General features: G+C 45.6%; 1 protein-coding gene across 2 annotated transcripts in view; it reads left to right on the plus strand.

The window, feature by feature from the left end:
- PSAP (prosaposin) overlaps nucleotides 1–21,835 on the plus strand; it is a 28,799-nt gene that overhangs the window by 4,253 nt on the left and 2,711 nt on the right. Inside the window, exons 1-13 of one of the 2 annotated variants that reach the window (XM_014259254.2) lie at nucleotides 2,087–2,193; nucleotides 10,943–11,076; nucleotides 12,078–12,152; nucleotides 12,843–12,968; nucleotides 13,224–13,418; nucleotides 14,134–14,277; nucleotides 14,793–14,849; nucleotides 17,614–17,727; nucleotides 18,502–18,597; nucleotides 18,775–18,961; nucleotides 19,114–19,265; nucleotides 20,908–20,988; nucleotides 21,521–21,628. In XM_014259254.2, the coding sequence (XP_014114729.2) occupies nucleotides 2,139–2,193; nucleotides 10,943–11,076; nucleotides 12,078–12,152; nucleotides 12,843–12,968; nucleotides 13,224–13,418; nucleotides 14,134–14,277; nucleotides 14,793–14,849; nucleotides 17,614–17,727; nucleotides 18,502–18,597; nucleotides 18,775–18,961; nucleotides 19,114–19,265; nucleotides 20,908–20,988; nucleotides 21,521–21,628 (1,524 nt within the window). In that variant the 5' untranslated portion in view covers nucleotides 2,087–2,138. Of the gene's footprint in view, nucleotides 1–2,086; nucleotides 2,194–10,942; nucleotides 11,077–12,077; nucleotides 12,153–12,842; nucleotides 12,969–13,223; nucleotides 13,419–14,133; nucleotides 14,278–14,792; nucleotides 14,850–17,613; nucleotides 17,728–18,501; nucleotides 18,598–18,774; nucleotides 18,962–19,113; nucleotides 19,266–20,907; nucleotides 20,989–21,520; nucleotides 21,629–21,835 lie in introns of those variants that run through there. The other variant, XM_088059322.1, reaches the window with a different exon arrangement.

Raw genomic sequence — 21,835 nt, forward strand, 5'->3', positions numbered from 1 at the left:
TATGTGCTCTGTGCTTGAGAGAGGAAAAAAAAAAAAAAAGTCCCAAATCAATGGGAACTGTCAAAGCTCCAGGAAAACCTGGGCTAGCCTGAAATGATAACAGACTGGGGGTAGAACCTGCTAGCTCCAAGCTACTCCCTTCTTCTCCCTGTCCTTCAGCTCCCAGAAAGAAAAACACCCTGCCTGCTGAAGCAACTTTCACGTTCCAGACAGTCTTACTTAACCACCTTTTAAATATTCTTCACAAAGCTCTTTTATTTTTTGGTGTGTGTTTTCCTAGGTTAGTAGCTGGCTGATGGTTGGAAAGTTGAGGTGCCTCGTCAACACTTTTTGTATGCTCACGAGATAAGGGCAGCGCGCTGAGCCCTGCCTAGGCAAGGTGGCTTTAGAGCCAGAGTAAAGGTTGCTTGTTTAGTCTGGCCAAAATTGAGGGTGGCTTTCTGCCTCGTTGATTCAGTGGGGTGCACCTGGCTCCAGTTTGGGAATTACCTAAGAGCCTGGCTCCTGATGGTGGTGATAGCAGAGGTTCTGGAGGCTCTGAATAAATCTGTGCTCACTTGTGGAGGGGCAAAGGCCCTGTGTAAGCATTAAGTTCTCCTGATGTGGTTTGTGAAGAAAATCACTGTAATTGGGGTAACTTCTTAGCTGTTTTTTTATAAGGACCTTTTAAAAGGACCTCATAAGAAAAGGAGAAATGTGTGTTACGCTGTTTGGTATAGCCTGGCAAAGTGAAACAGAACAGATCTGCTTCCTCCTAACCTTTATGCTGCAAGTAAACCTTAAATGTTATCAGCAAGTCTGGTCTTTGAAAAATGGACATGTAGGTAAGGACCTAACAAGGTAAAAACTTGTGTGCCCTCAAATGAAGGGCAGTACCTGGAAGTTCCCCATGAACTGGGCAGGATAAGCTGGGTAGAGGCCAAGCTCTTTAGATGGGATAAGTTTGTGTTATGTTGAGGCCACAGGGGATGCCCAGATTCCCCAGGCTGTGGGAAGCATTATCAAGGGCCCTTCTTGCAGCCACAGCAAGCCTTGAGTGTGGGTTTAGATGAAGAGGGGAGCTGGTCTGGCTGCTCTGCCCAGTCCTGGAGAGCCCACGAGGGATCTGCCCTGTCCCTCAGCCGAGCAGGTTCAGTTTGTTGATCCAGTCAGGAAAACACTGCCTTTTCTTTTTTTTTTCCTCTGGGTTAGTTTGTTTTTCCAGTGAGCTGAATCAGTGCAAGGGGCAAGGCAGGAATAAGAGGCTGGGAAACCAGCAAGTGAGTTCAGGCTGTTGTTCTTAATTATACTTTTAATTGCTGTTTATTTGGAGCACAGGGATACCAGTGACAACAGGGAGCCTTCCCTGCACAGCAAAAACCGGCATTCCCATTGCTTCCCAAGCAAGATGGGAAGCACTGCGGTGGCACTTATCCAACATGATGTTTGGTTCTGTGGAGTCCTCGCAGCACATGGCCACTGCCTGAAGGAGGCTGGGAAGGGATTCTTCATCAGCAATTGTAGTGACAGGACAAGGAGGAATGGGTACAATTTGAGGGAGGGGTAGTTGGGGTTGGATATTAGGAGGAAACTTCTGTTACTGTGAGGGGGTTGAGGCGCTAGCACAGGAAGGTTTGTGGATGCACCATCCCTGGAACTGTTCAAAGCCAGGTGGGAGACAGCCTTTACCAACCTGGCCTAGTGGGAAGCCGATTGGAAAAGGTGCATTCCAACCCCTTAACACTACGTCTCCATGTTGGTGTGTGCCTCAACCAGCCTAGCTGGTCTATGTGGAGTGACTCCTGCCTTTGGGACCCCCACCGCCTCATGGCAGCGCCCGTGGAAGCAAAAATCGCCTTGAAGGCTTTTTTTTTTCTTCCCGGCCAGACACCGCCGTTTGCAGGGGGGGGGGGGGCGGGGAGGTCCGGGGAGCCGCGGCCCCCCGAACCCGAACTCGCCGCCGCCATTTTACGCCCCCCTCAGACGCCTCGCGCCCCTCACACCCCCTGCCCCCCCCTCCGCTCCTCCCGCCCAACTCCCGCCATCCCTTGCGCGTGACCGGGGCGGTGTGCGCGCGTGCGCGCCCCTGCCCCTATATAAGGGCGGGTGCGGGCGGTGCCGGCGGCGCCGCATTGCAGGCGGGCACGGAGGGGGAAGCGATGGCGCGGCCGCTGATCCTCGGGCTCCTCAGCTTTCTCGCGCTCCTGGCCGCCGGTAAGCGCTGCCCTCCGCCTCCCGAGCCCCTTCCCCATCCAGCTTAGCCCCGGCGGGCTCGGGGAGAAGTTCAGCGAGCGCCCAGCGTGCGCGGGAGGAGGGCAGCGCAGAGGGGGCGAAGGACGGTCCTAGCGCTGTTCGTATTCCCCCGGCAGGACCCGCTCCCAGATCCCAAACAGAGGAAGCAGCGATGAGGGAGGGTGGGGGGGAGTGAGGGTTTCGAAGGTGGCTGGGATGGAAAGGCTGTGTTTGGGGGCGGGGAGAGTCGCCCAAAAATAGCGCCAGGGAAAGGCTGGGAGAAGGGGGGAAGTCCCCCTGAGGATCCGGCCATTCCCGCTGCTGGTAGGGAAGTGACTTCCCGATGGAACCGTGCTCCGTGTGCGCCCAAATCCGACACGAATCGGGCAGCTCGGACCCCGCGCAGTTGGGGACAATTGGGACGGACTGTTTTTTTCCTGCCAGCAGCTCTGTTTATCTCCGCCACTTCAGGGATAGATGGCTGCTAATCCTCTTGCAGATGGCGGGAGGTTGCTTTGCTCTTGTGTTCTGCTCCATATGGAAAATTCCAGCGGTTTTGCTGCTCGCTGTCTCGTTACCTGTTGTTGCTGAGGTGGAAGTGATGGGGGGGAATGGATGATCGTCTCCCTTTCGCTGTAGGACCAGAGGTTAGAAAATGCAGTGCTTGTGTTTTGTGCATTGCAGAAGCTCGACGGAGGTACAGAAATTATTCATAGTCTGAATGGTAATACTCCTTTAGGCTGCAGGATGGGATAGCTAGAAACCCCAGAATGTAAGGACTTACACAGTGATGTGCACTGTTACTTCGAGAATTTTCTTCTAAATGAGACTATTTTTTTTATTAAAGTTTATTTGCTCACAAGTTTAACCTGCAGCATTTCAAAAGTCAGCGGAAAAGAAGAAGCACGACTGACTATTTAAAGGCCATAGGAGTAACCAGCTGGCATAGTAAATAATCCTGTGGAATTTTTCATGATTGTATGTGAGACTTGTACTTTATTGTAGTTTTACTGTCATAAAATCATAGAATGGCCTGGGATGGAAGGGACCTTAAAGGTCATCTAGTTCCAACCCTCTGCTGAGGACAGGCACACCTTCCCCTAGTATACTGATAATATTTAGTATGCTGATATGTGGACAGTTTAATGGATTATCTCAGACTTTTCAAGCAAGAAAGCAAATATCAGCTTTCACTCTGCATGTTTATGTGCTTTCAGGGTGTCCTTTGAGTCTGCTCTGTGCTGAATTAGCTGCCATCAGTTACCACTCCTTCTGGGACTGTTTCCAAATCGCTGAAATCATTGCAGTTTTTTGCGCTGTGAAAGTGAAAAGGCTTCGCCTTGAAGTATCCACCAGCTTTCCCATTAGTGTATTTAGGGAAATTGTAATGAGAAACCAGTTCAGCAGTGAGAGTTCACTTGGCCTACCTGTTAGAGGCTTGGTATGCAGCTGAGGGTAGCAGGAGACTAGACAGACCTGTTTTTCCTTACAAAGTCACTTTTAACACAAATAAACAGCTGTCTTTTTTCACCAGGGTTCTGTTATGAATGCTCATTGCCTCACCTACCGTGCAGATTTTCTTGAAGATTTTGCTGTGACAGCCCCAAACACCGTTTTTGTCTGCCGAGCTGGCTAATTAGCTGTGCAAAAATTCAGCCACCCTTGTCAGATCCTAATGGAGTCGCTTGGCTGCCTTACAGGCTGTGAGGGTTTTTGGTTGACCTACTTACAGGGCTTCTGTGCATCTTCCCTTTAAGGGAGACACGGAGGAATTAAAGCAGGGTGTACAGGTCCTGGCATCTCTGGACTACTGATGCGCAGTCTGATTATTCCTTGTCTGTGAGGCAGGGAGGAGGAAGGCTGGGTGTGCTGTTAAAGCACGACTCGGTTTCTGTTTAACTGAGTATTTCCCCCTCTTTTCCTAAATTAAAAGTTAAGCTGGGAGTGGAAAGTAAAAACTTTGAGGATATGTTTTTTTTCACATCCCCCCTCCCATAAAATAGTAGACTTAAAGCCTTGTAAGGAAGGAGGATTCAAGTTAATGTGTAATTCCTCCAGCAAACACTGGTCAGAACATCTGGGTACAGGAAATTTGTAGTCTGACTTGAATTTTCTTGAGGATATGGATAAAGCAGATAATTGGACTCTTCTGTAGTTTGCAAGCTTGTTATGATATGAATGTGGTTTCTAACAAAAAAAAAAAAAAAACCAAAACAACAAAGCCAGGCTGGTGCAGCCAGCCCTGCAGATTAAATTAGGAGAAGAGTGGAAGGTGTCTTGTGCCAGCAGTGGTGTGTCCAGCGTGACCAGGGCAATGACAGGGGGACCCTTGTGCTGGGCACTGCCCCGAGGCCACGCCTCAAATCTTGTGTGCAGTTCTGGGCCTTGGCTGCAAGAAGGACACTGAGGTGCTGGAGCGTGTCCAGAGAAGGGAACGGAGCTGGGGAAGGGTCTGGAGGGTAGGTCCAGGTTGGAAATGAGGAGAAATTCCTTCTCAGAAAGGTGCTGGAATTGGCTACCCAGGGAGGCAGTGGAGCCACCATCCCTGGAGGCATTCAAGAAGCGTCTGGACTCAGTGCTCTGATCTGGATGACAAGGTGGTGATTGGTCACAGGTTGGACTTGATGGTCCTGGAGGCTTTTTCCAACCTAAATGGTGCTGTGATGGCATAGAAATAAAATCCGTGTTTTCTTGGAGGAGTAACTGTGTCTGTGAGGCGGCGTCAGGCCATCGCATAGCGAAGCTGGTGCTTTGATAGCGCAGCTGTCATGTGCCCTGTGTAAACCTGCCCTTGCACAATCCCCTCCTTGTTTATAGCAGGCAGGTATAAATAGAAAGGGTTGCTGTTGGTTGTGTCTGGAGGAGCTGAGCCAGCCGTTCTGCCAGCTCCCAGTCACGCCTGGCCCAGTGCTGCCCGAGCCCTTTCTGCAGCTCTGCTCTGCTCACACACCGCACAGGAGCTGCTCTGGAGCCTCCAAACACCCAGGGGATGTGGAGGCTGGAGAAAGAGAGAGGGAGCTTGTCAGCAAAACTGGGTGTGTCACCTGATATCAGCTGAGCCTCCCCGGGACTTTGGGCTGTGCTATTTCAGGGAAGGCTTTTCTGATATAAAATGAAGGGACACCTTGGTTTTGTATCTGTGGGGGAAACAGGGCCAGTTACTGCTGCCTGCTGTGCGTTTCTGTTTCTGTATCTCATGTAGATCTGATTCTTCAAAGCAGCTTGGGGGGCAATGCCTTAGAACTCTATGACAAAAAAAGTTTCTTTTTTTTCCTTACAGGATTTGCTTTCTGTTTTGTTTTTTTTTTTATGGAGCAGCTTTTAAATGCAATTCAGTTGCTGCTGCTACAAAAATATCAGAGTTCCTCTTGCAATTAAAAAAGGGTACGTTGAAGTGTGTGTATGTATTTTAGGGCAGTGCTTCTCTGTATTTGGTCACGGGGCAATGTTTGGTGTCAGATGCCCGATAGCAGATTTTCCCAGTCTTTGTGCTGTGGATATATTTGTCTGGTGAAAAAGGAATGTTAAATACAGGATTTCTGCAGAGACTCACATGAAATCTGTCCCCTGTGTCCCCTCAAAAAAAAAAAGACAACAAACCCTCAGAACAAAACCAGAAAGAATTGAGATGGACCACAAGTATGCCACAGACATTTTAGAGTACTTCTGTAGGCATCTTCTATAGGGAAAAGTGCTGCTCATAACTTTTTGGGAATATCTTAGCGTATTTTATGGGGTCACTTACTCCTGATGACTACCAGGTGCCCTTGAATATCCACTTATCTCTTCTGGATTCTGCCATAGAAAAATGTCAGCAGTCGGGCCTTGCTTGGCAACATCTGGCCAGCTTGGAAATCATTCTTTTGCAGTCACCTAGGACAATTTAGGGGTACTTCTACTGTCTCAGCTCATCCACTTCTCTGCTGTCTTTAACTTTATTCTGACTACTTGTGCCTGCACAAACTGCTTCTCATGCCATGCTTGTGTTCACCTGAGGCAGAGGCAGTGTGCCAAAATGAGAATGAGTTCCCAGCTTTGAGGGAGAGCCTGGTTGTGGTGTTAACTCCAAACTCGTTTCTTGCCCATCACGCTAGTTAGGAAAGTTTCAAGCTTGGTTTTCCATCAGTAGATATTGGACAGGAAGACTCATTTTTAACTGGAATGCTGGTAACAGCTAGCCACGTTTCCTTCAGTTTTTCTTCATATTGCCTGTAATCCCTCAGATGTTGTGATCACTTTACTGCTTCATTAATCCAGAGGCCTAGGAACCCTTTGGCAGGAGTCACTGGTCTGTGATGTGGTCACAACTTTTCAAGTTTTACTCATTTACTGCCAGAGAGGCTGTGGAGTGTTGAGCCCTTCAGATAACTTCAGGTTGGGGTCACTCCTTCACTTCTTGACACTTTGTAAACTTTGGTGAAGAGAAATTGATCCCTCTTGACTTCTTTAACTTAAACAGGCTTTGCTTTTGCAAATCTCAAAGGAGGTGGGGAAAAGTCAGTAACAGAGCACAGACGCAGAGGCTGATGCATTCACTTGGTCTGTGGTGTCTCTGGGAGATAATGAATTGTGTTTTTATTTTTTAACATTGTAAGTAGGACAGCCTGGGATAACATCCTTCCTGATGAATAGCTTAATACACTTAGGCAGGTTGGACTGTCACAAAAGCATAAGAGTTGACAGCACCCTAAATGATCTTTGCATTTTACTTCAATCCATTGAGTTGAACAGCAGCTCACTCTTTCCTTGTGTATATTTTTTTTACAAATTACAGATTAATTTGTCTGTAACAAAGGGTTTTTCTAGCAGTTGGATTTGGAGCAGGCTGGAGTCTTCAGGTTGAATTTCTTTGTGTTCTGGATGGTTGTTTCCTGGTTCATCCTTTGGCTCTTTAGGGAATCTGCTCTGGCCCCTCAGAATGAATCCCTGTTCATTGACGCTTACATAAGGTGTTAACTTCTAAGTCTCTTTTGTAGCTTCAGTGCAGCTTTGGAGGGGATTCCTTAGGATGTTTTTCTGAGAATAGGGTAGAAAACTCAGACTGCTCTGTGTGGAAGAAGAGACAAATGCTTGAGGGAAGGGAAGGTGTTTTCCAAGAAAGGTAATAATTGCCTGGCAGTTTTCCTGTAGCTGTCCTTGCAGAATGGTAATCCAGACATTATAAGCTTCCTTCCTTTTAGGTTCCTGTTACCTGGAGAGGAGTGAAGAACTGAGCTGTGCTCTAATGTGTGTGGCTCTATAAACCAAGTGGAAAAGGTGATATTTTCTGAGGGGGCCATCACTCTACTTCCCAAAGTTGTGTCTGTATGTTAGGATAAACTTGGTAAAGCGAAGACTGTTCTTTTTGTTTTTTTTTTTTTTGGTTTTTTTTTTTTTTTTTAATTAAATTGAAGAAGCCACATCTGGAGTGGTTCAGACAGGGAGAAACCAGTGAAGAGAATGAGTAAAAAAACACCTTTGCCTTCACAGATAAAGTTGTTTGATGCTCTGAAAATGCAAGAACTTGCCTTGCAAGAACCTCAGGAAATGGGGGGAACAGGTCTTGGTGGGCAACTCTTAAAAGACTGTTGAGAGCTGATCTACAGAGAAAGGAGAAATCTATTAAAAAAATGGATGACCTTAGGTAAAGAACAATATCTAAAATAAAGAGGTGCCAGAGATAACAAAGAAATTAATTCCCTTGGGTTTAGCCATCGAGCACTGAGAGCTGTGTGAGGCAACTGATGGTGCTTTGCTTTCTCGTGGGTTGCTGCTGTGCTGGGGATGTGAAATACCATGTTAAGGTGTTGCTCCTTTTGTAGCAAAGGCTATTTGGAGGGAACAGTTAAAACTCAAAAGTATTTTTTCTGAGACAACACAAGGTTTTAACACATTTCACTAACATGTTTATTTTTGTTGTAATTTAAGTTAATATATGAGGGAAAAATTCTGTTTCATAGTTAAGCAGGAGAACAAGCTAAAAGAGAAAAAGTGGCAACAGCAGAGAGTTTCAGCTATTCTTTTCTGAATCTGCAGGATCTGAATTAATGCAGAGTTTTTTTTAGCTTTGCTTCTGTTTTTCCCAGGATGTTCAGAAAGGGAGGATGGCTATTGTTGCAGTGAAGGTGCATACTTTCATAATAGATAGAACATTTCACACAAAAGTACTTCCCCATCATACAGAACAAAAATATAATAAATATTTAACTGTGTTTGAAATCGCTGTGGAAGGTGTCAGAAAAGAAGCCATGATTAGCATGTGTCATCTTTATTCTGTAGCTGCTCTAAAATGTGCCAGCCATGTGTGGCCCTAACAAACAAATTTGCTTAGTCACTGTCTGACTGGAAAGATCTGTGCTGAAAACATAAAATTTAGACTTGTCTTGACACACAGCCAGCAAAACTGATAAATAAGAATAAATGTGAAGCACAGGATTTTTGTCATACACTTAGTAATGATCTATTGTTAAGGCTGTGAGGAAGAGGGAACGAGACATTGTGCTGAAGCTGCTGCAGATCTGAAAAGTCATACAGTGTCAGGATCTTAAAAGTAAAAACATCAAACAAAACCTGAAAGCTCACTAAGAGCCTGATCAAACCAATTCAAGTTACAGCATGAATGCTTCCATTTGGCTTTAAAACACTCTCTTAAATCAAGAGTTTGAGAGACTGCTTGGAATAACTTTTGTATATCAGTTGTATAGTTCAGTTTTGTAGTTTACAGTATGTTTCAGTGTAGGAGGAGTAATTGTCTTTTGATAAAGGCATAGGTTAAAAGCTGTACTTGTAAATAGCTGGGAATCTTTGATTCCACTGTTTAAAGTCTATGTCTTGACTGACTTCATTCAGAGCTTGACTCTTCCTTCCAGAGCCTTCCTGCCCCTGTTCAATGCCATTATCTGAAAGAGAAGAATAACTTTCCCTCAACCAAGTGTATTCTTGTTTATTGTCACGCTGCCAGAGCTGCCAGCTCTTTGGCTGGCCAGTCTGACTCTGAAAATTAACTATTCTTAGGGCTTCCAGATCAATAATGCTGGAGTTTAGAATAGGCTGTAAATATTTTGCTAACCCTACGTTATTAGAAGCTTTGAAGTCTTACTCCTGCAGTCTGCCAGGCACTACCAGTGTGCTGTCCTGTTCAGTAACAATATGCAATGAATATGAATTTTTTTTACTGGGAGAGAGCGTAACTAGCTTCAAGCTCTTGTGTAAAAAAAAATCAGGCGTTCAAAGCACGTTTTTCTAAAAATAAGTGGGTCATTCCTCTGAAATCCAGTGTAAACAGGCTTTATAAATCAACAGCTGAGAAGGCTGCAGAATGCCACCCATAAAACAGTGTGTATGTGGCTGTTTGATGAGTGCTGGCCATGTACCTTGTAGATGTGCTGGTAATTCAGCTCTAAATCGATCCTCTAATTGCCTAGAACAGGGCTTGAGAAATGGGAAAGTGATTGTCTGTTGTAACCTCACTAGAATCTTCATAGAAATGAAACAGCTGAACTCCTGCCTCGTGGTTGACAGTGTAATTTTGCAGGGTTTTGTGATGTGTAAACAGCATTTGGTGTAAATGTCACACTTGTACAGCTAATAGGTTTGAACAGGTTGGCTTTATGTTTAGTTTTTTTAAATTTTTGTAAACTTTGGCAGCAGTGCCCTGTAGACTTGGGCTGTGGTGGATTTCTTTGGAGCCTGCCTGCTGCAGGATTTTAGGAGTTGTTTCTTGATTGGTTAGTGCAGTGTAGGGCATTGTGTCCTGAAGAAACACAGCTTACTGACAGATAGGATGTTTTTAGGAACTGAGAGAAGTTGGGTGTCAGGTCCAGGCAGCACAATTAAAAAAAAAAAAGAAAAAGCTTGGGAAGTCAGCAAAAACATGCATTTGATTCACTTGTCCTACTAATTGCTCATAGTGAAGATACTTAACATTTCTTTACCAGGACTGTTCAGAAAAAGTATTCTGTATCTTACTTGAAAGCTTCATAGGTTGCATGGCAGTCCCACATGGGATGGGAGGTAATGTCCAAAAAAGGACCAGTACATTTTTTTCCCCACCTTAGATGTTTCTGTACACAGTTGGAAGACCTGACCAAGAGAGAAAAAGGAAGTCTAAATAGATTTAGTGAGTTTAAAAAGTATGATAGAACATTCCTTAAGAACATTCTTAAAGCTTTCTGTTTATGGTCAGTGTTTTGGTCTGTACCTGCTCTGAAGTCTTCCATGCAGTGTGCACATTGTTGTGGCTCCTAATCTAGTTTCTTTCCTCACTCTCTCACTTGCTATGTCAGAACAGCATGCTTCATGTGGGAGGAGGAATGCAGACAGCAAGTACAAGCTGGTTCAGAGCTGAAGTGCCAGTAGGGCAGGAGAACAGGGAGGTCGTAGCTTTGGGAATCAGCTCTCTGTAGGGCAGATTAATGTAATGAGCAGTTTTTCTCTTTCAAGAAGTAGTTCTTCTGTGATAAGCAAAGTGAGGTTTTGTATTTTGGGAGTTTTAATTTTTCTGTTACAGAAGGTAGATGGAATGGGAACGGACTGCTGAGGTGCTGAGACTCGGGGAGTTCAACCTTTACAGCTTTTCCAGGGTTTTGTTTTTTTTTTTTTTAATTTGGCTCTGCAACCTGTGTTTGGGACAGATCAGAAATTTCTGGGTTGCAATGTGAAAAATATTAATAAACAGGAGGGTTATTCTGTAGGGTGTTAACCTGCTTGCTTTGCAGCTGGCAAGGCTGATTCTGTTTGCTCCCTCTTGCAGCCGTGGCAAGCCCTGTCCTGTGGCAGAAGGAGTGCGTGAAGGGGCCGGAGGTGTGGTGCCAGAGCATCCGCACGGCCTCGCAGTGCGGGGCAGTGAAACACTGCCAGCAGAATGTCTGGAACAAGCCTGCTGTGGTAAGTGAGCTCCCAGGCCCACCTGGGGCTCAGGTGGCTGCTTTCCACACGCTGAGGAAGATTTCTCAAGTCTCTCTTTGGAGTTAAGTGCCGCATCCGACTCTGCCGAGGTTGCTTTGCCTTAATTTGGGCGCTGGATAAAGGTTGCTTTTCTCTCACTGCTCTGCCTTGCACAACTTGTCTGCTGACTTCTCCCGTGACCTGTTGCACAATCACCCAGCAATGTATGGAATGGAGCTAGTGGATTTCACTTGTTCCTCTGTATTATTACTGACTCCTAATTCGTGGGAGTCTTTTCTGAACCTGAGCAATTGTTACGAAAAGGCTGTGTGTTCCTTTGGGTTCTTTCTCAAAGGTTAAAACTCCCAAAAAGATGCAGCATATGCTAAATTATGGAAGGCATGACAGTAAATAATAGTACAAATGTTACACGTAATGCAGCTTTTCAGGTTGCACTGAGTGTGAGGGCTGCTTTACTAGATGTGGCTGCAGTTTGAGTATTGTTTCACAGTTTTCTAGGGGAGAAAAAGGTGTTTTACTTACAGATGCATTCAGTCCACATTGGCTTCGTCTGTGCAGAGATACTTCAGTTTAAGGAAAGTTAGGAGAAGGGAGGAATGTCAGAGCACATCTACAGTGGCTGAAGCAGCCTGAAATGTTGTAAGATTTCTAGCAAGTGTGAACTCTCTGAAGGAAAAGGTAAAAGGAGAAGGTGTCTTGGGGCAGTCAGCTTTGGATTTCAAGGGACTGGGAGGAGGTGAAATGAGCAAGTGGTAGCATGCCAGCTTCTTCACAGAGCATGGGTTTACTGATGAAACTGTAGCTGGACATGCTTGAAATAGCCTCACTCTTTGTTTAGAAATACCTCTTCCCACCCTGGCCTCAACCAGTGTTTCTTCCTTAATTCCAGATGTCACGTTTGTTCTTTGTGTTGTTCTTCACGCTCTGCTCTTTCAGACACTTAATTCTTTCTCCAAGTAACTCTCTGCTCCTCTCTCCAGAGCAGTATTCCCTGTGACTTGTGTAAGGAGCTCGTGACCGTTGCTGGCAAAGTTTTAAAGGATAATGGCACTGAGGTAAGCAGAGCTCCTTTTCTCCTCACCCCAAAACACTGTTGGGTTTCAGGATCTCGTGGGGAGGGGGCAGAAGAGTCGTCTGTGTTGTTTTCCTAACCTGAGCGCAGCAGATGTTGAAAGGGGCTAGAGTACATGGAAAAAGGCTTTTAAACAGACTGTTGGTTCAGAAATTAGCAAATTCTATAGCCTCCCATGCCTCAACACATCTCTGACTGACTGTAGATGCTTAATAAAGTCGTTCTTGTGCCAGTGGGGTCGTTGATATTAAGAGCTGGGGTACTGCTGTCTCTAGGAGTGGGTGGTTACACTGAGTGACCATTGTTTTGGTTTGTGGGCGCTGCTTCCCTTTTTCTTTTGTCAACGTGTGAGTACTTTGTGTTAATGAGTCATTATCCCATGAGCCCAGAAGTTCACTTTCTCCTCTTAATTGTAAGTTCTGTTCTGGTAAGGCTGGACTGTACAGGCCACACGAGCAGTATGACGTGCTTGTGCACTCGCAGGGTCTCAAAGAAGGTCCAGACCTGGGGAAAATGGATTTGTAGTGTAGAAACTCATTCTAGTTTTGCTTATTGCTGCCTGGACCTGCCTGAGTCTGAGGAGCTTGTTTCAGGCTTTGCATTGTGCATTTTGGGAATGGAAGGAGTATTTGGGAGGGAGATAATCTATCTCTGCTCACCTCATCTGTCATAGGATGAGATCCGCTCTTACTTGGAAAAGACGTGCGAGTTTCTTCCCGACCCAGGCCTCGTCTCCGAGTGCAAAGAAATTGTGGACTCCTACCTACCAGTTATCATGGACATGATCAAGGAAGAGCTGGTAAGTAGATAACGATTTACAGCTGTTGGCATTAAAAATTGTGTTCCTGTTGATGCCCAAATTTCTCTTCTGCTTAAGATTGTGCATATGATCCTTCAACCCTGCGTGGGTCACTGGTACTATTAGTTTGAAGACTCCTTCCTTGCTATGAAACATTTTCCCTGTCTTACTGTGTTCCAGCTGAATGACAGTCTACTCTGAACTTTAAAGGTGCCATCAGTTTGGAGTTTTATGTGTGTATCTTGTCTCCCCCAGGACAAACCTGAGGTTGTGTGCAGTGCCCTCGCTCTGTGCCAGTCCCTTCAGAAGCACCTTGCAGCAATGAAGCTCCAGAAGCAGCTCCAGACCAATAAGATCCCAGAGCTGGATTTCTCCGAGCTGGCATCCCCATTCATGGCTAACGTGCCTCTTCTCCTTTATCCTCAGGACAAGCCCAAGCAGAAGCCTAAGGTAAGGGTGCCAGGGCTGTTGTAGCATTTAATCTTTGATTAAATCCTACAGTCTGTAAATGCAAGTCTTGTGCCATGCTTTTGCCATCCAGCACTGTGGTAATCAAGCAGGTCTTGCTGGAAAGGATTTCTTCTGAGACAAAGCTTGTCAGCAGGGTTCAAAGGAAGAACGACTCTTCCCATATAACCTGCTAGCTGTGCCCCTCAGGGGATGCATTTGTCTCTGGATGGATGTAGGGGTGACAGACTGGATTGAAAAAGAACAAATCATTGACAAGGGGGAACAGATGAGGCCTGTTCCCAATGAACTTGGGTGCAGAGGCTGAGTGTTGTCAGCAAACCCCAGGCTGTGGGAGTTGAGCAGTGAGTGGGTTGAGAACGAGCTGCTGTGGGAGGAGCAGGTAAGATCTATGCCAGATTTAGAAACCTCCCCATTGTGGTCTGTAACAAAACCAAGAGATTTGAAGATTGGGTATCTTAACTATTATCTCGGTTTTGGAGCCAAGTAGATACTTAATCTCCATCTAGTGGCTGGTGCACACACCAGCAGTAGCTCATATCCCTTCTAGTTCAGGCTTCAAAGTATTCTCCAGAGTATTTATTGAGGTTTGTACATAGCTCAGACCAGCCTGTAGAACTCAGTAGTAACAGGAGCTTCTATAAAACATGTCATGCGAAGTTGTGTCAACTTCAGTGTCCTTTCGCTCTTTGTCCAGGCAAGTGGGGATGTGTGCCAGGATTGCATTCAGCTGGTCACTGATGTTCAGGAAGCTGTGAAGACAAACTCCTCTTTTGTCAAGTCTTTGGTTGCTCATGCCAAGGAGGAATGTGACCGTTTGGGACCTGGGATGTCCGATATGGTAAACTGTCCTTTTTTATTGAAGAAGTTTGTTCCTGGAAGCAAACATAAAATAGTTCGCTCAGTGCCTTAATCTCCTGATCATGTTCTCTTTTTTAATATCACAAAGGAGACTGTTGCACATGTTAACACAGTGTAACAATAACAACACTGTGAAATTGTAAACTTCTTGGTCAGGAGAGTTGGTGTGGGACTGGGGAGGAGGAGAAAGACTCCAGATTGCTTCTAGCCCTTAAATGCCTTTTTCACAAAAATGGTCTGGGTGGGTAGTGTGGTTGTATCAGTGGGGGGTGGGCTTTTTGCCCTGAGAGGAAGAGAAAAGGGTTAAGCAGTTATCTGTGCAGCAGTTTTGTAACCTGAAATACCGTCTTGTATTTGGGCCAGGCTCTGAAAGACCTGTTGTTATGCAGTAGAGCAGCTAAATTAATTCCTTGAGATGTATTAGAGAATTCCAGATGGACTCTACAGCACAAGTGGTTTGACAGTCACGAGACTTTCTTTTCCCACTCTCTGCAGTGCAAGACCTACATCTCTGAGTATTCTGACTTGGCCATCCAGATGATGATGCACATGGTAAGATCAGCAGAGTGTAGTATTTGCTCTCAGTTCATTTTTCTGGCTTGTGTAGCTAAGTTCTTTGGAAACAGGAAACATGCACTGCAGTAAAACTTTGGGGAGAGCCCTTGCTCTGTAAGTCTCGGTGTTAATGCTTTGAACTTGGTGTTGGATTGGGTAGTAATTTCAGTTTCAGGATGCTTTCTTTAGCATATTTCCTTCCATTTTATAACCACTTCTGCAGTGCAAAAGGCACTCTAATCCTTTGAAATAGGAGGATAGGTTACACATATTCCTTTATATTCTTTTATCTCAGTCCTGTGCTTACACCACTTCCCCCCCTTTTCCAAAATGTCTTAAGGATATTACAGTTGGCTTTCTCACAGTATTGCAAAATCAGTTCATGAGTGAGAGATAAGGTGTCTTCTGGAAGCAAGGCTACATATCCTTCTGGAATTGCTGTCTCAAGGTTCCTGCTCTCTGGGCTCCTGGCAGGAGCTGTGGAAAATGAGTGGTACCTTCTGCAGCAGCATACATTTACCTCATACATAGCACCTCTTTATCCAGAGAGCTGAGGGCCTTTAAATAAAATGGCTAAGCCTTTCTTTAGACAGTGCAGTCTGTACATGCCACAGGTGACATAACAAATTACAGGTGAATATGTGGCTGACTTGAACCTGAGTCTGGCAACACAGTGGCCGTTTTTGGTTTCCAGTTGCTAAAGGCTACTTAGAAGCTCATCCTCTTTCTTTAAACATTTTGTGGGGGGGGTAGGGGGAAGTCAGTGTTTGTTCCAACAGCACTTAGTTTGTCGTTTTAAGCATTGCAATGCAGTGTGTTGTTCATACCTGAAATTGGAACATGACTACACCTTGTGTGCATCTGAGTGTTGTCCAGACTCTCTGGAGGTAGTCTTGCCCAGGATGCCTTAATAACTGCCAGTGAATAATGCTGGTTAGCACTGTGCAATTAAATGTGAGTCGCTGTAGCTGGGGATCTTTGGGGTTGGGGACTGTGTCGTATTCCATTATCTCTGTGGAAAGAACATACGCAATTCCAAGGGCTTGATGTGGTTTTTTTTCTCGTAACTGTTCTCTTCAATTTCTCCTTTCTTCCTCTGTCTCCAATCTCCCCTGTCAACAGAAGGATCAGGTAGGTGAGCAACGTGCCTGTGGTGATAGCCTGCTTGTAGTTCACCCTTTGCTTTTAAAAAGGGCTTGTAGTTCACTTCTTGCTCTCTTAGCTGTACACTCGGTGTGATTGTACTCAGTGCTGACAGATACAAGGGATATTTATGTGATTTAAAACAGAGAAAGACTACAGGCTTCCTCCAGTGCATCAGTCCTACCTCCAGCTCCAGATACCACTTGGTGCTACTAAGATTTCAACTTGACTGTGGTTTGGCCAGTAGAACAGAAAATATCCTCCCTCTTACAGAAGAAGGATAGATGTGGAAAAAGCATGCCAATGGCTCCTGGCAGCTGCTGGTTTAAAGTCTGGGCTCAAAAGGGCTTGAGCAAAGCTGTCCCCAGGTCTTACCTTGGTTAACCTTTAAATCTAGGACAATGGTGTAGATGTTTGGAGTATATGAAGTGAAAAGATGAAGGCTTCCCAGAGCAATTTGGGCTTTTAATTTAAGCTGTCCCGTGGGACCTTGTGTCTGTCATCTCTCTGTGAGGGAACACGTGTGTGTATGTGGGTGTTGCTGTAACATTAATACCTGGAACTGCTTCTTACAATGCATGAACCCAAGGGCTTGACTTAAAGGGGCTGCCTGGAGTAGTCTGAAGCAGCACAGTGTCTCTGAGGTGCTGCTTTTGCCTGTGCATGAGATTGTGGCATGATGTATTAATATTAACTCTGGGACAAGCCTCTGCTGTAGGAAGCTTGTAACAGGGTGAGATGTGATCTTCTAACTTACCTGTAGGACCAAGGGTGTCTTTTTCTAGCTTAAGTAGACTTTAGGTGGGAAAATGCATGTTTTGTGTCTCACTCTGTACAGCCTTTCTCTCCTTGGGTATCCTCCTTAGAGCAGTTTGCCTCGTGTCTGGCCTTTCTTTGTGCATTTAGTAATGTATGTTTCAAAAAAAGAAATGCATAAAGAGCGTATTTCTTTGAGAAAGAAAGCCTTTTTACAGGCTTGGTTTCTGTTTGCTGTTTTCTCTTACTGTGAGAACACTGCAAGTTCAATTGTTGCAGTACAAATGGCTAGGCTTGGGTTTTAACGAGCACAACTTTTGTTTCTTGTAGGCTGTGTTCAGTAATGCGAGAAACTGTTTCTGTTTGCAGAATGTGATGTTTCTGGCAGCTTTAAAGAAGGTAGTTTGTGGATGAGGAAAGAGGTTCTTTCTTCTAGGCATTTCTTTCAGCTTTTGGGTGAACTCTGAAGTCAGGATAATTGGCCTCTCCTGTTGGATTACTTGATTACTTAAATCTGGGGAGCAGCTTTGTGGATGCAGCTCTGATGTGATGCTGCTGGTGGCTTGTTTTGGTGTTGGTAGCTCTTAAGTCAACGCCTTTTGAAGGGCTCATGGGACATGGTTTTTTAAATGGGGTTTTCAACCTCTTCCTCTTTAACAGGATCTGCTAAATTCCATCCAGTAGCTGTCCTGCCTATAACCTTACCAAATGCTTTGGCAATACTTGAAATAGAAGTAGTCATGAAACTTTTAAGTTGTCTTGGAGGCTTTTAAAATTTTGCTCTGTGTGCCTGCTCACAGGCTCTGTAGAAAGGGCAGAGACTTCTAGAATTCTAAAAAATTGCTTGTACATCTCTTTCCAGCAACCAAAGGACATTTGTGCCATGGTTGGCTTCTGTGCTTCCGTGAAGTCTGTTCCCCTTCAGCCTCTGGTGCCAGCTCAGGTGGTTCATGAGGTGAAAATGGAAATTGTGGAGGTAAGATGGGCTTTTTGTACTTTGCTTTCCTTTTTGCTTTAGTGTGGAGCAAGCTAGGTGAAAATGATGAGCTTTCATGCACAGAATAATCCAAGTCTTCCTGCATGTGAATTCCTGGCCTTTCCTTGTTTTTGATGCTGATTTGTGAAGTAGAAAAGCTGATTGATTTGTTTGAACAGCAGAGCCTACACTGAACCAGAGCTACAAGGTAATGCCTCAGAATTGAAAGGGGAACTCTATTTCCAGCAGTTCTGAATGACACCTTAAATGTAAACTCTCAGTCTGAGTTTTGCTCTTTGTTTGGAGTAGTACTTTTATCCCTTTTAAAAATGGGGCAGCACTCTGCATGTGTGCAGATGAAAGATCAGAGTCAGAATGCTGAAGCTCTGAGTTTGAAGAAGCACCTTGGCTTCTCCAAAGGTTATTTTTGCAGACAGCAGGGTGCTCTCAATTCTAGGAAATGTCCCCAGTTAATGGATTTTAAAAAACGCTATGTATTTCCCTTGACTTCTGTCTCTGTGGGATTGCTTCTTTCTTTGTGTCTACAAAATTCAGCTCCTTGTACAGCCTGGGGGCTGTAGTCTTAAAATTAGCCATACAAAATGCCTGTTCATTCAGACAGGCTTTTTATTGAGACATTTGAAGCTGGTTTTGGGTTCTGTGTGACCTTTTGAATACAGCCCAAACTGAGCAGCTAAGTAAATGCTGTTGAGAGTTGTCCCTGTCAGATGTGGTGCAGTGCTGATTTATTGTGGATTTCTTCTGTCTACTCAGAAGGCCTCAGTTCAAGAGAAGACTTTTTCCTTGTGTGAAATCTGTGAGACCATGGTGAAAGAAGTGACCGGCCTCTTGGAGAGCAACAAGACAGAGGTGTGTGAGTGGTGGGCATCGTTCCGCTTCCTGGACTGAAGGGGAGAGGAAAGTCAATTTTATTGCCTGTTTTCACAATTCCAGCAAAATTTCTGTCCTGGGTGGGACAGAAAATGTGTGCTTATGAACAGAGTCAAATTTCTCTCCCTCATTTACCCCTCCTCCCCTGTGCTTCAGGAGGAGATGGTGCATGAGATGGAGGTGGTCTGCCGCCTGTTCCCGGGAAGCGTCAAGGACCAGTGCAAGGACTTCATCGAGGTCTATGGCCAGGCTGTGATTGACATGCTCTTGGAGGCAACAAATCCCGAAGCTGTGTGTGCCATGCTGAAATGCTGTGCAGCCAGCAAGCTTCCCAAGCTGCCAGGTGGGTGATGAGGGGTGTGTGGTGCTCAAAATGAGCTGGTTCACCTATGAGGAGATCTCTTTTTGAAGGTACTGCTGATGCTCCCTCTTTTCTTTTTTTGGGCGAACCACCCAAGCACTGATGTTTGGTTTGTTTCTTATTTTCCTTCTCAGTTGTAGTGAAACCTGCAGGTGGCTTCTGTGATATCTGCAAGATGGTGGTGGCTTATGCAGACAAAGAGCTAGAGAAGAATGCCACGACAGCTGAAATTGAAGCTCTACTGGAAAAAGTCTGTCACTTCCTGCCAGAGTCTGTCAGTGAGCAGGTAAGGTGTTTGTGCAGGAGGCAGACTGAAAAGCTGTGGTCTTGGTGGTTGGGAGCTGTGCCTGTTGATTTGCAGGGTTTACATAGGTCCTAACAGCAACAGTTATGTTTAACATCATTTTCTGAGTGTTTCACCTGATATTCTGTCTATATACTAATTTTAGGTCCGTCTCTCAAGTGTCTCTGCTTCTGCTATAAATGTCCAGGTACTCCTAACAGAGGTGTCTGTGTTTGGCCAAATGCCTTGTCTCTGGCTGGAGACAAACTGTCCTCAGGTGCAGCTGGGACTGGCTTCTGTCCAGCAACCTGATCCTGCACAGGTTTTTCCCTTTGCTGATTAGCACCAAAGCATAGCAGCTTCTCCTGTGCAGTAGAGCAAAAAAAGAAAAAGGGGGAAAAAGCTTGATCTGAGGCAGCTGAATGACCTTGCAGACCTTGCTGTGTGGCAGCCTGCCTCCCAGTCAGGGCAAAGCAGGTGGAGATGAGCAGAAGGATGAAACAGAGAATCCTGGAATAGTTTTGGTTGGAAGGAACCTTAGAGACTGCCTGATTCCAACCCCCCTGCCCTAGGCAGAGACATCTTGCAGAGTATCTGGGAAAACCAGGGAGCAGCTTCTCTTGTTGGTTTTTGTAACAGCCTTCTCTGCTAAAGGCTGGGAGGAGTTTGGGGTGCAGGGGGATTAGATTTGCTCAGTTCCCATCTTTGGAGGTTGGCAGTCCCCTGAATAGATGTCTGCTTTTTAGGGCCTGAATTGACTGGCTGGATTGTTGTACTAATTTGCAGTCAGGAAAGGTTTGCCTGGAAGTCCTCTGAGAACAGTGGGTGGGAACAGTTGAAGGTTTTACTTTTATTTTTTTTTTTTTTACCCTCAACACTTATCCTCTTCAGGGGATTAATGAAGTAATTGAAGTAGGCTGGTGTAATTCCAGTGGGACACCTGTTGGACCACTGATATCAAGATTTACCTGAAAATCTTATTAGGTGGCTGCTGAGCATCAGCAAGTGGCAGCTGCTTGTAAGTTTATTTGGGCTAGAATATAGAGGCTTAAAGCAGCTGTGGAACAGCTCTTCCTGCTGTGAGGCTGTTTAATAGCTGTGGTTGGTTTATTAATTGGTGCTGTTTGTCCCTGCTGGGAGCAGCAGCATCTTCCTCAGCTCTGGAGCCGGCCTCTCCACTAGAGGGAGAGAGGTTGTTCTGGCAGCCTTACCTGCTGCCTTGTCTGAGGGAATAACTTGAGCACAAGTGCTTAGGAGTCCTTGCTGCTGTCCTGCTCAGGATGTTTGTCTCCAGCTGGTTCTGTGTGCTTTCCTCTTGAGGCAGGCGTGATCTCCACGATCAGAGACGAAGCTTTCAAAGGACTCAAAGCTTCTTCTGCTTGGTTCTTTTCCCAAAGCCTGCCCTGTTTGGTTCTTCTCCTTGTGACCCCTTATCTCCTCATAGAGTGTCTACAGACAGCTGCAGGCAGGTGTGAGCTAGCAGGAACAGTGATGCAGTTGTGTGATTAGTGCCTGATTCCTTTGCCATGTGCAGAGCCCAAGCCTCTGCTTTATCCTTGTGTTGTTGGGGTGTTTGGGGTACCACACATTGCTCTGCTTTCAGAGGCTCTAGCAGGAGAGTCTCTCACCCTGTGTTTTGTTACAGTGTGTGCAGTTTGTGGAACAGTATGAACCCGTGGTTGTGCAACTCTTGGCAGAGGTGATGGATCCCACTTTTGTTTGTACTGTGAGTATTGCGTTTGGTTTTATTGAGCACGGGCTCTGATGCAGTCCTGCCTACTGTCCTGGGTGCCTTTCAGTGCCCAGCATGCAGAAACTCTGCTGGAATCAAAATCAGTGTGCTGAATGCTTGGAGCAAGCCTCTTGTGCAAGGCCTGGGGCTTCCTGAATGGACAGCTGTCTGACTGCCAGCCCAGCACAAGGAAGGGCAGAAGGAGAGAGCTGCCAGTGGTTTATCCGCTGCTGAGGCTCAGTGGCAGGGTGTGATGTGCCCTGGTGAATGTGGTGGGAAGAAAAGTGACATTTCTTGAGAAAGGTCTCTCTCTCTAGAAGATGTGTTTTTCAAAACTTGATACAAAGGAGTTCCAGTAACTTAACTCTCCCCTGGCTCAGGTTACAGGGCTGCTGATTCAGCTGCAGGTGTGACCTTGGTGAGAGGGGCTGCAGCTTCCACACTCACTCAGGTGGAAGCTCAGACATAAGGCTGGACTTGAGATCTCCTGAAAGCTGTGCTGACTGTGCTGCTGCTCTTTTCCCAGAAACTCGGAGTCTGTGAGTCAGCCAAAGAGCCTCTCCTGGGGAATGATGCCTGTGTCTGGGGTCCTGGCTACTGGTGTAAGAACATGGACACTGCTGCTCAGTGCAACGTACGTACAGCAGCATTCTGCCTCCAGTTTCCTGTTGATCTTTGACAGCTCCTTCTGAGCTGTTCTTGGCTTCTGCTGCACTTTGAAGTGGATGAATTCCAGTTGAAAAAAAACAAAACATTTAGTTTGATTAGAGGGCGGTTCATAGCTCTTAGCTTTCTCAAAGCTGACTTTCCCCTCCTTTTTGTGTCCCACACCTGTCTGCTA

The sequence above is a fragment of the Pseudopodoces humilis genome, chromosome 9, assembly GCF_049639895.1.
Source record: "Pseudopodoces humilis isolate 2021_Gansu_Grassland_sample_001 chromosome 9, ASM4963989v1, whole genome shotgun sequence".
NCBI classification, from domain to species: Eukaryota; Metazoa; Chordata; class Aves; order Passeriformes; family Paridae; genus Pseudopodoces; species Pseudopodoces humilis.